Source organism: Macadamia integrifolia, chromosome 7, assembly GCF_013358625.1.
Source record: "Macadamia integrifolia cultivar HAES 741 chromosome 7, SCU_Mint_v3, whole genome shotgun sequence".
Taxonomy (NCBI): Eukaryota; Viridiplantae; Streptophyta; class Magnoliopsida; order Proteales; family Proteaceae; genus Macadamia; species Macadamia integrifolia.
In genome coordinates, this window is record NC_056563.1 from 33,283,247 (window position 1) to 33,300,330 (window position 17,084).

At 37.6% G+C, this 17,084-nt stretch overlaps 2 protein-coding genes across 2 annotated transcripts in view; one reads left to right on the top strand and one right to left on the bottom strand.

The window, feature by feature from the left end:
* The window catches only part of LOC122083551 (NADPH--cytochrome P450 reductase-like), a 14,927-nt gene extending 9,277 nt beyond the window's left edge, over positions 1 to 5,650 (top strand). The window contains exons 10-18 of the mRNA XM_042651401.1: positions 1,392 to 1,617; positions 1,713 to 1,796; positions 1,963 to 2,114; positions 2,217 to 2,313; positions 2,452 to 2,601; positions 2,685 to 2,762; positions 4,220 to 4,342; positions 4,420 to 4,533; positions 5,019 to 5,650. Coding sequence (XP_042507335.1) covers positions 1,392 to 1,617; positions 1,713 to 1,796; positions 1,963 to 2,114; positions 2,217 to 2,313; positions 2,452 to 2,601; positions 2,685 to 2,762; positions 4,220 to 4,342; positions 4,420 to 4,533; positions 5,019 to 5,099 — 1,105 coding nt within the window. The 3' untranslated portion in view covers positions 5,100 to 5,650. The remainder of the gene's footprint in view (positions 1 to 1,391; positions 1,618 to 1,712; positions 1,797 to 1,962; positions 2,115 to 2,216; positions 2,314 to 2,451; positions 2,602 to 2,684; positions 2,763 to 4,219; positions 4,343 to 4,419; positions 4,534 to 5,018) is intronic.
* A 1,255-nt stretch (positions 5,651 to 6,905) lies between these two features.
* On the bottom strand, positions 6,906 to 13,955 carry LOC122085029 (nucleobase-ascorbate transporter 11). Its single transcript, XM_042653462.1, has 10 exons — positions 12,561 to 13,955; positions 12,150 to 12,247; positions 11,885 to 12,055; positions 11,571 to 11,671; positions 10,277 to 10,412; positions 10,026 to 10,076; positions 8,992 to 9,279; positions 8,462 to 8,696; positions 8,089 to 8,369; positions 6,906 to 7,400 (listed from the first exon to the last, which is right to left on the bottom strand). The coding sequence occupies exons 1-10, from the start codon at positions 13,249 to 13,251 to the stop codon at positions 7,179 to 7,181; spliced, it is 2,274 nt and encodes a 757-aa protein (XP_042509396.1). The 5' UTR covers positions 13,252 to 13,955; the 3' UTR covers positions 6,906 to 7,178.
* Between the last annotated feature and the right edge of the window lie 3,129 nt (positions 13,956 to 17,084).

The window sequence follows — 17,084 nt, forward strand, 5'->3', positions numbered from 1 at the left end:
TTTTTTTTTTTCTTCTCTGCTCAACTTCCTGCTAATGCTTCTTCTTCTACACTGCTGCTGCTTTTTTTTTGTTTTTGGTTGCTGCTGGTGAAAAGGGAAAGAGGAGGCAGTGGGGTCGTTGCAGTGGTGAAGGGAAGGAGGAGGTCGTGAGACAAGGAGAGTCTCTGCGGGACAGAATTGACTCTTTTTTTTTGGCTTGCTGCCTCTCACTCTCGCTTCTCTGCTTCACCTTTGGGTTGGGTCGACTCCTCTGTTCAACACAGAGACTGACTTTTTTTTGGATTGTCCTGAGTCTTGGTAGAACCAAAACAGAGAATGGGAATGGAAGAAAGGAGATGGGGAAGGAATGGGATCCTTCGACTTTGATACCAATTGATGGAGTAGCCTTAGGGAAGAAGAGGGAAAATCGCATAAAGAAATGGGGGAGAGAAGAATCACACAGCCCTAAGGCTCTCAATACTCAAACTCAATTCATATTTTCTTTAAATCTGTCTTTCTCAATCAATTACAAGCATATAAATAGGAAATTGAAAAACTCTAACATGGAAAGAAATCCTAAAAGGAAACTAACTCAAAAGGAAAATAAATCGTAAACCAACTCTAACTATGCCCTATGTATGCAACTTCTAAAAAATAAACAGAATAAAATAAACTAAAGATATTAGTTTCGTAAATAAAATAAACTACTAAAATCCTACTAAACCAAGGACTCAATATGGATCTAGTTCATCTCTTGCTGGATACCTAGATGGGTATGGATCGCTCCATGGGTGCATATCTACATCACATATCACTGGTCTTTTATTGATCCTAGCTTTGTCTTGCTTGTACAACAACAGCAACTCAACCTTATCCCAACAAAATGGGGATAAGTGATTGAAATGTGAAAATGGAATTCATGGATTCATGCAACTGAGACAATTTTGTTTAATAGGGCTCGCTGAGTTGAGCTGTCATTATCACTGCACTTTTAATGATCCTAGTACTGTCCTGCTTGTGCAAGTGATAAAGTGAGTGAAATGTGAAATGTGAAATGGAACACATTGGTCATGCTGATATATGAAAACAAATAAAGATAGCTGTGACATGTAAAGGTCCACAAATCCCCTCCCTTCTCTATAGATAAAGAAGAATTAGCTGGTAATAAAACCCATGATGGGGTTAAACTATCTCTTGAGTGTCAAATGGTTTCGTCATCTTTTATTTCTTTCTCTAATCTGCTTGTGTAGGTGACAGTTATGGCTGTCTAAACCTTCTATTTTGGTGCGTAAGCTCAGATCAAACAGGCTTCATCATGGTTGCATTATAGACCTGCAGTCGTATTAAAACTTATGTATCTTTGTATGTTAAATTAGTGCCAACATTCATTGGTGATGAATCTTTTGTTATAGATACGAAACTGGAGACCATGTTGGTGTTTTAGCTGAGAATTGTGATGAAATCATTGAGGAAGCGGGAAAATTGTTGGGTCAGCCTTTGGATTTGCTGTTTTCAATCCACCTGGACAATGAAGATGGCACACCCCTGCAAAGCTCGTTGCCACCTCCTTTCCCTGGTCCATGCACATTACGTAATGCCCTAGCATGTTATGCAGATCTCTTGAATCCTCCTAGAAAGGTGCTTTCACTAGTTTTGGTCTGTTGGGTGTCATTATTTTTTTCCTTAAAGTTTTGTTATTCATGATGTTTGGCTGTTTTGATTCCTTTGTTCAGGCTAGTTTGGTTGCTTTGGCTGCTCATGCATCTGAACCCAGTGAAGCAGAAAGACTCAAATTTTTGTCATCTCCAGATGGAAAGGTTCAATTTTTTTTTTTTTTCAAAAATTTTCTTTTTCTGGTGCAAGTCCCTAGCAACTTGTGGCTTATATTATTTGTTCTTTGCTTTTTTTTTTTTTTCCGGTATTTATGTGCTTCTTTGGTTGATATCTTTGTGTTTATTTTTCTTCTATGTTCTCATTTCACAGGATGAGTATGCACAGTGGGTTGTTGGGAGCCAGAGAAGTCTCCTAGAAGTAATGGCTGAATTTCCATCAGCAAGACCTCCGCTGGGCATTTTTTTTGCAGCTGTAACCCCTCGCTTACAGCCCCGTTATTATTCAATATCATCCTCTCCAAGGTGTTTTTCCCCCTACAATTTACACAAACAGCCAAAATAACTGAAGCAGTCATAGCATTTTAGTTGGGCTCATGAATTTATTTGAAAGTGCACTTCTTGCAGATATGCTCCCTCTAGGATTCATGTAACTTGTGCCTTGGTTTATGGTCCAAGCCCAACCGGGAGGATTCATAGAGGGGTGTGCTCAACATGGATGAAGGTAGGAATTGATCCCTTCCCATGTGGAAATATGCCATTATTGCTTTGTAATTGTTATTGGAAGGCGCACAGGGATGTTTAAAAAATTTGAGATTGTAAATATTAGATGCTATTTGATGCTTCTCTATCAATATTATAGTGTGCAGTTCCTCTGGATGAAAGCAATGATTGCAGCTGGGCTCCAGTTTTTGTTAGATCATCAAATTTTAAGTTACCAGCAGATCCTTCCATTCCTATCGTCATGGTGGGGCCTGGTACTGGATTGGCACCTTTCCGAGGATTTCTCCAGGTTTTGAACATTTTATGAGTTCTTTTGCCTGGTTTTGTCTTATTGTATGTTTAGTTGAAACTAATTCCTATTCTTCTTTTCAGGAAAGACTGGTCCTGAAAGAAGAGGGTGCTCAACTTGGCCCTGCTCTTCTCTTCTTTGGATGTAGAAACCGCAGAATGGTAATGAATAATAATAATACATGTATAGACTGTTTCTCTCTTCCAATGTTCTGAAAACAAAGCTCGGTTTGGCAACATTACCTCTGCAATACCATGTTCCCGGTCGTGGAGATATTCCTGGAATGTTGCCAAACCAAGCTCAAGTTACATTATTGAAGTGGCCATTTATATTTATTTGAATTAGGTCATGGAGTGTGTGATTTTTTTTCCCTGATTGTTGAAATCATAAAAGATTTTATATTTGAATTTTGGGAAAAGGCTGGGATGCTGCTGGTATACCCAGATCTGTGTCTATCTCTCTCCTCCCTTTGGAAACCCTCCTATTGGTTGAGCCTCTAGCTTTAGGAAAGCCGGTGGCATACCTAACCTCCTCCCATGATTTTTTATTAATCTCTTGTATGGATTTTCAGGTGCTCTTAACTCTTTCACATGTATTGAGGCTATTAATTATCCAAAATATTTCTAATGAGTAAAGAACAGTTGTGTTGTCCTAGTATATTTCCATTTTTATTCATGTTTTAACTTTGGCATCAATAACAGCTTTATACTCCCCTTTTCTTCCCAGTTTAGTCTTCACCATTTTGGTCTTTGAACTTTTAGGGATAGTTCTCAAATCTTATGTCTTCTTTTCTTGAATAAGATAAAACTAATATTTTCAACATGATTCAAACCCAAAATGTTTGGGACATGGTTTGTGTCTTCTTATATTTGCAAGGTGTTTTGTCAATTATAAAACACCTCATCATTTAACATTTTCTGCATGACCACACAAATGTAAATTTTAATGAATGCTTTAATAATGAAACCATGTTCTGAACAGCCAATTAGGGGGTAACAAATTATGGTTTTCTTCAAAAAATGACCAATTTCTCTAGCCAACACATGGATCTTAAGGCTGACAATTTGCATCCTTTTAGAATGTATGGGAGCAATGGAAAATAATGAATTAGATTTCTACTGGAAAATGGAAATATACATAAAAGGTTTTCTTTGGGGTGGGATTTTTACTCTTAAAACCCTAAATCTGTCCAGCCTCTCAGAATGGAGTTTATAGGGACACTTGGGTGGTGAAGTATAATGTGTAAGGGAATATCTTGGAAAGGATATATTTTTTTTTTTCAAGTTATTGAACAAGGAACCTGTTAGCTGGCAGAGTTGTAATATTTGGGTGGATTGTAAGATCCATGAATTGAACTGTAAGGAGGACTCATAGAAAGGTAACTTCGGAAAGAAAAAATAAATCAAATGTAAGACTCAGATCAAAGTTTCTGATCATTGGTCATTTCAAATTATATGATTCTAAGGTAACTTCAGAAAGAAAAAATAAATCTAATGTAAGATTCAGATCAAAGGTTCTGATCATTGGTCTCTCCAAATTATACGATTCTAATGTAGGTCACCTCTCTCCACAACATGTCCATGCTACAAGTGTATTTGATATTGATCTCTGTTTGTAGGACTTCATCTATGAGGACGAACTCAATACCTTTGTAGAACAAGGTGCATTGTCTGAGCTAATTGTTGCATTCTCACGTGAAGGACAGACAAAGGAGTATGTTCAGCATAAAATGATGGACAAAGTAAGCAGGCAGAAGACACTGATCATTGTTTGCAATTCCCTATGGCCACATTTTTAATTAATATGCCCCATGTGCAGGCAGCACACCTATGGAATCTAATCTCCAGTGGTGGTTATCTCTATGTTTGTGGAGATGCCAAGGGCATGGCTAGAGATGTCCACCGGACTTTGCATACCATTGTGCAAGAACAGGTACAGAGCAATCTGTTTCTTCAAATCTCTCCCCCGCTCTGATTAAAGTTATCCATGTCTTTGGATTTCTGGTCATGTAAAATAACTATTTATTGGAAAGAATAAGGAACCTTGATGTTAAGTGAAAGTGCCAAATTGACACTGGCAGTTGAAGTTGTTGAAGGATTTTTGTTGGTTAGATGATTCTGTTCTAGCCATTTTTCACGTATTTCAAATTAATGGATGGATCTGTAAGGGCATCAGGATTGCTCTGATGCTTTCAGCTCATTCTTCTGTACTGGAGAGAAATGCTGCAGGTATCAAATCAGCTTGGATCCCCTAGAAGGGTATATTGGAAATACACCTTATTTCTGCGGCTATTTGAACTTGTGAAGAAACTGTTCCCAAGTAGTGTGATAAGTTGATGAATGCCATTTTCTGTTTATATACTTGAGTGATTATACATTATTTTTTGCACTAAATCTCCTGTTGCAAATATTATACAGGAAAGTTCGGATACCTCAAAAGCCGAGGCTATGGTGAAGAAACTGCAGATGGAAGGACGCTATCTTAGAGATGTCTGGTAATTGCTTTCTGTAGTCATTGCACTGGCTGCCTGCTCTGTCCAGTCAAAATGTGGAAATATCATGCATTTATAATCTTCAAGCTCGAAACAGTTTTGAGTCTCTTGCCACCCCAAAGGGGGAGGGGGGGGGGTTTAGCTGACTGGTGGTGGAAACAGAATCTGGGTTTAGCTGGTCAAGTGAACTGATAGGTGATTTATTTATGCTGCTTGAGCTTGTGGCATATGTGTACTCTTCTCATGATGAAAAGGAGGATTTGTTTCTAGACTATTCAATTAATTCAAATTTCATCGGCGGTAAGAAAAATGTCATCAGGAAGCATGTAAGTTAACCAAAGATACAGAAACACTCTTAGGTCACTAGGTATTTTTGTGGAATTGACTGATAGGGCTGGATACTGGCCAGGAGTCGATGAATGTAAGATTATACTGGACTGTCTTGAAGGTAAAAATAGTATATCGGTAATGTATATTGAGGATGATAATCAGGTCTCGGAGTAATGTTAATATGTTTTATTTCAATTATTGAAAATATATGATACTGTTTCTGCTTTACCGTTTTGAATTACTGTCTGCAATTTTGGTTTCTTTCTAGTTTTCTCATAGCCTAATGAGAATTATTAGAAAAATATGTTATAAGGTGCAAAATCAATAGGTGCCAGAATAAGGTTAATGATTAAAGAACCTGGTTTTCAGATCTCTCTTGTCCAAACATGGATTTAAGATGGTGTGTTGACTCTAGAAAATGAGTTTTAACCAAGAATGCTGTATTCATTGAGGGCTATTCTGGAAGATGCTTCGACCAAAGGATGGTGTATTCTTTGATGGCATCTTTGAGCTGCAAAGGGGGAGTTTGAGGCGAAACTCGACTTCGATGGGACTGTCTACATCTGTGAGATCATCTTCCTCTCAACTTGAAATCCATGGCTTCCATATTTGTGATTGTCGTCTTCATCTTCCTCCTCTCCTCTGCATTCTGCTTTTGGATTCTCTTTTACTTGCCGACTTGCTTTATACTTCAAGCATAGACACCTCGAAAAATGAACTAGCATCCTCTATGTTCTCTCTCAAGTGTTTTAGCTTTTAGTATTGCTGCCTTAGAGCAGTTTTCTCTCTACTAATATTATTCTGGATGTATGAGAGGAAGTTTTGGCATTTTAGGAATGACCAAGTTTCTCTTCACCCGTCCACCATGGGATTTGACCCTTTGATTAGACGGTAGGAAGGATATTTTTTACCTCATATAATGGGGTGAGAGTTAATGATGACATTCACATATCATAGAGGCAATTTCTAATGTTCGTTGGGAAAATAGGGTTTGATGTATGTCTTTGTTAACTATCGGGACCAATGTGACTGTTTGTCAGCCACAAGGGTGTAATTAGGATCAGATTCTTGAAACTTGTAGGACTGAACGTGTAACTGTTTAGGTTATTCACTTGTGGTATGTCTGGTTGGCAAGAAATGGATAGAAAAGAAAAATATAATAAGGAAAAAGTAATGATGAGTTTGTGCATTTCTCTCTTTTTTTCTCTTTTTTCTTGCCAACCAAACATACCAAACATACCGTTAAGCTATGTTTGGAACATAAGAGATAATACAAAAGGTTTTTTCTTCTTATTATTACCTTTGTATAATTGTATTATTATGTATTTTTTCTTGCATTCCAAACATAGCCTTACATCTTTAAGGTTGCTGGACGGCTAATATCAATTCTATGGCTGAACTGTCATTTCACTACCAAATTACAGAAGTTTCATCTTTTGTATCTTTTTCCCTCGACAATATAGGCCAGTATTTGCTAATACAGTACCACAATGTATCTCTGATTTCACCTATAAAGCCTTCAAAACAAACAATTTGAATTTAATCTGAGATACCCCATTTTGTTCTTACGTGTGAGAACACCTGATTGTTCTAAGATTGTTCTTTCCTTTATTCAGTACAATGTGACAAATTAGGGTATGTGTAAAAGAAAACCACAAATTATCTCCTTCCCCCATCTTTCTACAACCCTGCCCTATCTAACACTTCATGTAAAGAGTGACAATTTCACTAAAAAAACATGCTGCTAAATGTCATGTCATGCACCGACACATTTTGCCCACCGAAAATACCGGCCAACTTTTGTTGGAAGCGAATAATCTGCGAGAATAGATGAATCATTTGCCAGGTCTTCAGCACTCGACCATATGTAAACTCCTCGTTCTTGCCGGCTGCCAGGAACAGTGTTGTCCAGTATAAATGCCAGCAAGAATCCCACCACCATGTTAAGCGACAGAAGACCATTTATGGCAAAATCGAGCTGACATAAACAAGTCACCGTAAGTAAAATATGAAGGGAAAAGTGGTCAGGGTTTAAAATATACAAACTTGGCTTTCCTCCCAACCATAAGATGTGATGCTCATCTTTGCCCACTGATACATGTGTGTGTGTGTGTGTGTGTGTGTTCAAAAGACCTATGCACTTGTTGTTCAATGCATATATGATGAATGAGCTCAACAGAAAAATCCTATAATATATCCAGATGCCATACAGTCAGCATATATGTCCATCAACTTGGTCGTACACTGATTAAGCCCTAAAACTTAAAAAGAACATCTGATCCATCACTTTCTTTTAGATGATAGAGAGTAGATTTCCACAAAATAACATAAATTTCAGCTATTAGAAAGTGTGGGGGAGGGGGAGGGGAGGCTTTTTTTTTTTTTTTTTTTTGGGGTGGGGGGTGGGGCGGTGAACCACAATCAGATAGGGATGCTTCGATGATTTTCAGATTGCAGTAGACTTAGCAGGTGGCCCACCGAGTAGGCAATGAGTCACCCAGCATATCCTTGCACAGTGCTTAAGGCTCTATGTGAGTCAGTGGAGCACACTGACAAAATGATATGAAAGTAGGAATAGGGAAGATCAGTGCTACTTAAGTTATTGTGTGTGTGTGTGCAAACATGGTATATAACTAATTTACTAGAGGAGAAAATATTGTGCTTACTTCTCTACTGCCAGTGTGAACTGGTCCATTTGAAGCTGCTGCATAAGGAACAAAATAACTTGGCAGTACAAAGCTGATATTGGGCTGATACTGTTGGAAATATGCAGGAATGGATAACGATAGAAACAAGGAAACACCAACTATTGTTATATTCCTAAAGCTTGCTGCTTGACCATACTGCAATGTTGATAGACCCAATGCCACAATCAGAGCCCAGATGAAGCAAAGTAAAGAAGCTGCCAAAGCTTGTGGTATCGAAGCTAGAATGGCACCTACTTTTCCTATCAAACAGAAGTAAAATGAATCAGTACACTGCAACATGGCTGGACATGTTTTGCAGTCATAATGCGTAGATATACATTTCTGCATTCACCTATAAATGAGAAGAAGATCAACAACACTGCTCCAAGTTCTATGGCTCTCCGACTTGCCACTTTTGTAATGTCAATGGTGTGCAAATTCTCCGTCAAGGTTGTTGAACCAGTGCCTGTACCCCAAAGTCCAGCCAGTAAACTACAAAAGCCTTCCAATCCTATTCCTCTGCTAACAATTCCTGGTGTTGGAGGCCTTGAATTAACTAGTAAAGATGCGGAGTGATACGTTCCAACCTGGTGGAGTTATACCAAGTGCACTGCGGTTAGACTTAAAATGTCACGTCAATATTTAATAACTAAGTTTTATAGCTTCTCTGTATGGTTGGGCTCCTCACCACTCCTTTCTCCTATATGATGAATCTTTCCTCTGCTTCCCCTCCCCCCCACTCCACCCCCACCCCCACCCCCACCCCCAAAAACAAAGCTTTCCCTCTGATCAGTGAACAGACGGTATTCATTAAAAACCTTCAACAATTCACACTTCATTTTGTACTTCTCTATTGCATTAGGTGAGTTATGAGCCACTCACCGAATCAACTGTTGCAACCAGTGACACAATGATCATGATAATGGAAGTCCTCAAGTGAAATGTAGGAATACCCCACTGTAAAGGGTATGGAACTCGAACCCAAGCAGCATTGCTCCATGCACTGGAAGCATCTGTTCGACAATGCTTCATGGTAAATGCATGCTTTCTACACGCATTAGATAAGATGTTTGAACTAGGTATGTTGGCATTGCAGCCTTTGTAGTTGTACGCTCCACCAGCTGTCAAAAAGAATGCATATGCCCATATGATTGCAACACTAAGGGGAACCTGCAACGGTTGATAATGTCAGAAAGGTTCATTAAGATAAAAAGCTTGGCAGCAAGAAGCTTTGAGTAGTAAAAAACAAAGAAGCAAGTTTCTTTCATTTCATAAGTGTATGTAAGTTGTCAATAATTCAAGGTGGCAGCATCCTCTTTACTAATGGAAGTCAATGATAGATTGGAGACCTGGGAATGTGAGAGAGGGACTTGCTCTCATTACCAAATTGGATTGCTTGGATGAATATGTAATGCAATCCTACTGCAGACGACAGGAGGTGACTAAGAAATCTAATCTTATTTTTAATTACCTTTAACCATAAGGATGAGCTCAAGGATGCAGTGATTACTTAAGGGTCCCTCCCCACACTCCCTTGTTGTACAGTAAAGCCCTTTGCAGCACCTCAGGGAGGTTTATTCTGCATCATTTCCTCTATTAATGGAACTTTAGAAATAATGCTATGCAGAAAAGTTCTTGAGGTGGTGTTGTTCAGTGAAGACTTATTACCTTAGATTCAGAGTCGCACTTTATTTTGTGCAATGTGCTGGATGAGAAAGCATATAGATATAACAATTTTTTCTAACGTGCATAAACAGATTTTGTTTGCTAATAATAAAATATAAGAAATATGCGGCTTCAGCTGTATGAGCCAGAGAATATATATATGCTAGCTGAGTTGGCATTGGTAATTTGATACATGGGTAACGACAGTCAATTTTTCAAATAACCAACAAGGTGAAAGACATGAAGCATACCGCATAGACCCGGAATATCCGATGCCCAAATATAGAAACTCCTTGAAGGTACTGAAACCATATTAAAATGGAATGAAAAGTTAATGCTGCAAGTATTATTGGGAACACATTTATTCAAGAGAAAATTATTAGAACACAGAAAACTGTAAAAAGATTCAAGTTTAATGAGAAACAGCTTATTAGGTTAGAATACTGGGAAGATTGAACCATAAGTCTCTGTTTGAAAAAATGCCACTGGGAAAGTTCCATACCAGACTGAAAATAAGAACTAGAAGTATCTGGGGAAGGCCGATTTCCACACATGTACCAGCTTGAGGAAATCCATAAGAAAAAAATGCTAAACCTACTGCAGCAACAGTCGGTGCAACCACAATTGGGTTTATCAATCTGCAGCAGAACATTAATTAACAACTAAGAATGAATTATATAAGGTTGCATGCAACCTCAATATGGATAGAACTGTAATAATTTGTGGCACTAAGAAACACAACTTTAAAACAGTTACCAGCTAAGGTGAAGCTGCTCAGCAGAAGTGGCACCCTCTGAAAAATGTTCAAATTTGATCTTGATCGGATTCTCATTTTGGTATTGAAATCCTTTTAAGGCCCAGTAGATCACGTAGTTCCAACAAGGCAGTCAAGATCGTCACAGACTACTAAAAGGGTTAATTTGTCTAAGTTGGTTAAGCAATTAATCTCTAGCAACTATCTTCTGTTATGTACATGTAAATTTTCTTTAAGGATCGAGATTCCCACAGAGAGACTAAATAAACAGTAAGGCTGAGGATGTGATCTAGCATATAGTGAAGGCAACATCAACTAAAAAAGAAAAGCAAGAAGTAAACTAAGAACATCTAAAAGAATCCAACGTAATATCTCAAAGGATAACCCAGTGCAGGCCTTGTTGGGAGAAGCCCAAACACAAATAAATCCTGAGTCTTCAGAGCTGTTCAATAGGTTGGTTTCTCCTAACCTCAGAAAATCTGTCACTCCTTTATACATGAGCTAGCAGATCACACAGTCAAGATTAATTTCCACAACCCTCTCTTCTCCAAGCCAAGAAATGTTGCAAATATAACCTCTTCAAGTTGGTTGATAAAGTGCAGGAAGGAAGCAAAGATGGCTGGGGACTTTTTGATATTGTTAAGGAGTTCAATAACTATGATCTCTTCATGAATGTATTCCTGGATTTTGAATTTGACTAAGACACACAAACCATAATTACTAACCCCACTAGCCATGCAAAAGAAAATAAACATGACATGGAATTGTATCATAACAGTAAACTCTATTATGAAATATTCCATCTCTTTAATGGACCTGTTGCATCATATCCCCTCTTAATGGATAGAAAAGTCAGGCTTATGATTAACTGCAAGAAGAATGAAGTTAAGTCTGGTCCAATGGACGAAGATTTGAATTGCTTCTACAATTGCACCATGAGAGAATGGAACACATTGGTAAAAGAAATTATAAATAGCACTACATGAGAACTTTATGATCCATATTTTGCAGAAAAAAGACATTCATAAGACTCCCAAAATACCTCAGAAGAAGAGACATGAGACCGCTGTATCCCAGGAAGCTCTGGAAAATTGAACCAATAATTATAGCCCCTTGTAATTCCTTCATTATGAGCCTAAATTTCTGGAATAATTAAAAAATCAATACCAAGTATGCTCAATCAGGTGAAATTTATGGAGAAAAGGGAGCAAAATGTATGAGCTGGAATTATATGCAAGAAGATCTTTGGGAGACCAATTTACATGATCAATTGCCTAATTGTTTTACTTCAATTCAGGACCTATTCATCACAGTTCACTAGAGAAGATAAATTATGAATGGCTGGAACAAACTTACATGTTCAGAAAGATTTCGGTAATCTTGAGAGTTCATGATAACTAAAGCTGGGGCAAGGTATACAAATGAACTTCCTTGAACTAAAGGAAGCCGAGTTCCAAAGTAAGAGTGTAGTATTGTTGTAATTCCAGATACCAAAAGCATTGTGGAGATCACAGTGGCAGTATCCTTCTGTTGTCAGGATTCGGAAAAAAATAAAAAAATAAAAAATCAGTGGTAACATATTGTATCAGAAAGCAAACAAACCATCATACGAGATGCTTACATCTGTTCCACCCATGGCTGGTACCATGACTATGGGAATGAAAATAAGTGAACCAGCCAACGACAAATAGTGCTGTAAACCATAATACATAAGATGGACTGCAGTTGAAAACAAATAAACAGTCAAAAAAAAAAAAATCATTTATTTCCTTGTAAAGAAGAGTAACATCCTCCAGATAACAACTTGAGAAGGTGCTTTACAAACTTACTTCTGTTTAGGATTGTTCATCAAATACAAACTATTATAATGTGTTATTAATTCAAATCTTCTTCTTAAAAAATCTGTCAAAGTTTACCTTATTCTGTTTATTTTAAGTTATATTAGTCTTAAGTTCCATGTTTCTGTTAAGAACAATTCAACAAGAAGTATAGGAAAGAGATTGTTTATTTAATGTGAAGATACTACACTAACCAGGACCAGGGTTTTCTCTGAGCCTGCACCTAATCCCTGATGGTCTGCGCCGACCCCAGAGACTACTTTCTGAATTATCGGGAGAATCCTCAATTTCCTCTTCCCTATCGATCTTGCCGTCATCTCTCTTGAGTTCTGCGGTTGGAGGAATCTCTGGAGCTTCCTGCCGACTCCTACCTGCATTGCCATTCCCATTCCCATTCCCATTTAAATTAACTTTCTTGTCATCATCCTTTGAACCCAATAAAGGCTCATTTCTTCTCTTCTGTGTTTCTACTCTTTGTGGGTCGCTCCTCAAACCGTCACCAGTGACACTTTCATGCTTCCTCCCATTCCCAGGACCAGAAACCGGCTCAATTTCAGCTCCTCTGTTCCCCTTTGTACGACCCAGAATCGGATCAATTTCAATTTTCGGCGAAGACCCTCCTCTCCCATCAAGACCCTTCTCTATATCAAACCCAGCACTGTTATTCTTCTCGTTGGGGTCCCTCTCGCTGATACTAGACGCTGTTTCTCCTGAAAAAGTGGGGTTGAAACCAGTCCTCTTTGCCCAAGCTTTCAATTCTCTTGGATTGTGATCAGTTCTTGGTACAAAGGGCTCGACCTTCGGAGGCCAAGAGCTGGGTTTCGGCCGACCTTTACGTATGTCGTGGGCCTTCTCTATATTTTTTGAGCTCGACCCTCCTTCCATAAAAGCTTTAGTTAACTTGGTAAGCAGAAACTGGGGAAAATAGAGAATGTCTTTGTGTTTCTCACAGTGAAATCAAGAAACTGAGTAAGAAGAAGACGAAGAGAAAGAGAAAGGAGGCATAGAAATGATTATTATATTGAGAAAGAGCTCTATAAAGATATGAAGCGGAGAGTAGAAGCAAAGAAAGCAGATCAGATCTCAAAGATAATGGCCGAAAAGAGAAGAAAACTCTGGGGGAGCGAGTAGTATCATTTCCTCACAAAGCAAATGAAGAAGATGATGATAATGACGGTATGAGTGAGAGAGTGGGAGTGGGAGTGGCAGTGAGAGTGAGGCTGATGCTGAGGCTAAGACAGAGAGGAGAGGAGAGGAGATAGCTAAGAGCCAAGTCCCAAGCATGGGCATCTTTTCTGCTGTTGGTTGCCAGTTTATTACGGCTCGCCAGTTGCTATCGGTTGGTGGCAGTGGAACTTTCCGAATCTTAACTTACTGTAATACCCCTCTCCTGCCTTCTCTGCATCTTCTTTGGAAACGACCTGGAAGATATCTTCAGTCTTTTTTTTTTATCCATTAATTATTAATACCCAATTCCCACGTCCTTTCCTTACTTTGCCAGAAGGGATTTACCAGATTTGAGATTCTTACACATGAAGTAGTTCATGGTTTCTTACGAAAAAAAAGAAAAAAAGAAAAAAAGAAAAAGAAGATCATGGTTTAATGGACAAACTGTTTGATTCAGTAAAACTTCTTGATTTGGAACTGAACTTGTTTGTCTGAGACCTCCAAAAGTTGTAAATGGCTCATTGGCTCCTTTGCCTGGGACTGAGACTGGGGGAAAAGAATCTTGGCAAAGGGCACAAGAGAGGGACCCATTTCTATATTTCAGTTGGAATCATAGCACAGCCACTTTCCCCCTCCTAAAGTCAGAAAATTGACTTTAGAATTTCTTAAATCAGACTTCTAGATCTGAAAACCCAGCGATGCAATAACAAAACCCTAAAATTGATAGGTGTGAAACATCTAGAATCAAGAATGACAATAATAATCATAATCTTATCGCAACTAAATAAGTCATATTACATGAATCCACTGAAACATAAATAATAATACAAAAATATTAAAATGTAATAAAAAAAATGAAGAAGTAAAAGAGAGGTACTTGGGAACATTTCCTTAAAAGGGGTCCGCTACTCCACTAGCCTTTGTTCTCCAAACAGCTTTATTTGCAGTTATGCTTGGGTTGAGCCTTAGTTTTCGTATATATTTTCTTTCCACATCTCCGATAGTCATTTTAGGTGTCTCTTTCTTCTTTTAACACCTTCTATTTGAATCCAGTTATTCTTTATTATCGTGTTCATGGATCTCCCTTGATATGATCATACCATCTTAAACGACTCTCAGAGATCTTAATCCAGATTTAGAAACAGTGAACAAAAAAAAACCATCTAACTCACATCATTCAATACATTTGGATTTGCTCTCCACGTTGAAGTCAAGAAATTGACACTTGAGAAACAAATACAAAGAACGAGATTGAGGAAAGAGAAGTGTGAAGTGAAAAAGAAGGGAAGAAAAGTGAGTGTAAATTATCCCAAATTGATTTCTTTTATTATCTCTGTAGCCCTCTTGGAAAAAGGTAAGAGAAGATGATCGATTGTTTTGACTAGGGAACACTCACCAAACGAGCAAGACAGGCAACCTAATGAGAAGGTTTAATTAGTGGTAGATGGTACTGGTTGGTGAATTGATTAATAATCCTTTTCTCCTTGATACTGAGTAGTTTGAGTGCATTACGCTATTGAATTATTGTTGAAGCCTATCACTACTAGCATTTTCTCTTAATCAAATCATAAATTAATTATGATCTAACCCCACTGTCGGCCGATTTGGATTGGAATGGATTGTGTCTGATTTTCATTCTGGATGTTTTGGGGTGGTCGATTCTAAGGTTTTTTGGATTAGAATTGATCGTGAGTGATTTTGATTCTAGATATTTTGGAATGGTCAATTCTAAGGTTTTTGAGATCTGAAGGGCTAATTCTAGGGTTATTTGGGTTGATTCCAATCCGGATTGAAATTGGCAAGAATTGATAGAACCAACAACTGAGCTGACGGTTGAGCTTGGCAATCGACTGAATGCCATTCAAGGTTCAAGTTAGCCTAATCGGTGATGGAATTGGCCTTCGATGATTCCGGTTTCGCATCACTGATTCCTTTATTAATTCCATTGAAATCGACGAGAATTAGACTTGGATTTAGCTTAAGGGTGTTAATCAGTTTGGTTTTGATGTATACGGTGTGGTTAGATTCGGTTCACATTTATTTAGCTGAAACTAAAACCGCATCATTTATCAAACAGTTGAACTTTTTAAATCCGCAACTGTTTAGCAAACGGTTTTGGTTCCATGATTTTTAAACGGTGTCGCTTTTACGATTTTAAACCGTTTTGATTGCGGTTTATTCCATATAATTTCTAAACAGTTAGCAATCGGTTTACTAGTTTATTCACATGCTTACTAAAATTTGCTTTTGTTGATAAATGCTTCAAACTTATATCAAATTAAATGAAGCATTGAACAAATAAGGATGTAAGCAATAGGAACATATGCCCAAAAGCTCTCACCAGGTGGGTTTCCGTCCCAAATTAGGTAGAAAAAAACACTCGTAGAACTACTTTCGAGAAAGAAAATTTACTTAACTACATAATAAGAGTAAATTATTTAATAGACTGTTGGGCAACCTCTATGGTCCTTAATTCTTCCCTAAATTAAACCATTATGTTTTGTTAAAACAACCAAATATTTAATCATTATATGGGTTAATTGGATCGATTTTGACGGTTTAAACAGTTCAATTTTCACAGTGTCAATTCGGTTTAAAACCAACGAATTAAATTGTTAAAACCAATCCGACCCATATAACTAATCGGTCTTAAACTTGAAATCAAAACCGAACCATTTACTGAACAGTTTTGTGATTTCGGTGTAAATGGCTCGATTCGATTTTGATAAACAATTTCAACAAATTTAAATCCTTAATTTAGCTGATTCTAATCCAATTTCAAATTCGTTTTCTCTGTGACTATTATTATTCGTTAATATTTGTAGTATATAAGGAATCAAAAGCTTTTCTATCTCTTGTTGATCAATATATAAGCATGTATCTAAAGCTAATATCTTCATTTTCCTCAATTACTTATTCCTGATGCAGCTACTTCATCTGTGTATCAACATATTTTGATATGTGATGGCAGTTATGATTCTAAATCTGATGCAGCATATGGGGGGCTGTTTGTTTGTTTGAGGATTCTAACCCTCAATCACTTGCTGTCTTTGTGAACTCTGGATATTCAGGGAGGGCAAATAATGAAGAGACCCTAGAACTACTATTAGTGCTACAAGCAGCGAGAGACGTGGATAGAAGGAGATAGATTTATGAGTACCTTATGATGATGATAATGCCAACTGGATAATGCAGGCCCAATAGAGATGGCCTCGGGATCTTTTCATTTTGTTGCAGTGGCCTTGATATTACCTCAATGCTTTTTTCTTTTTTTTTTTTCACATTAAAAATAATTTAGGTCCCACAAATATTCAGGTCAAATTCGAATTGTAAAAAATTGGGTTTTCTATGAGACTTTTAAGTAATTTATACAAAAAAAAAAATTGATAAAATAATAATAATAAGGGAAAAGACTAAGGCTGCATTTGGTAATGTTCCAAAAAACCGTTTCAAGAGTTTTTATGTTCTATGGGAATGAAAAAATGAAAAAACGGAATAAAGCGTTGGGTGCATTTATGATGTCTGTGTGTGTGTGTGTGTGTTTTTTTTTT

Excerpts from the sequence above, each read along its gene's own strand:
- LOC122085029 (XM_042653462.1), bottom strand. The coding sequence starts at position 13,251 with ATGGAAGGAGGGTCGAGCTCAAAAAATATAGAGAAGGCCCACGACATA. Across the intron at positions 12,056-12,149 it reads CAGCCATGGGTGGAACAGAT|AAGGATACTGCCACTGTGAT; the intron begins GTAAGCATCTCG and ends TCCTGACAACAG. Across the intron at positions 11,672-11,884 it reads ACCGAAATCTTTCTGAACAT|AAATTTAGGCTCATAATGAA; the intron begins GTAAGTTTGTTC and ends TAATTATTCCAG.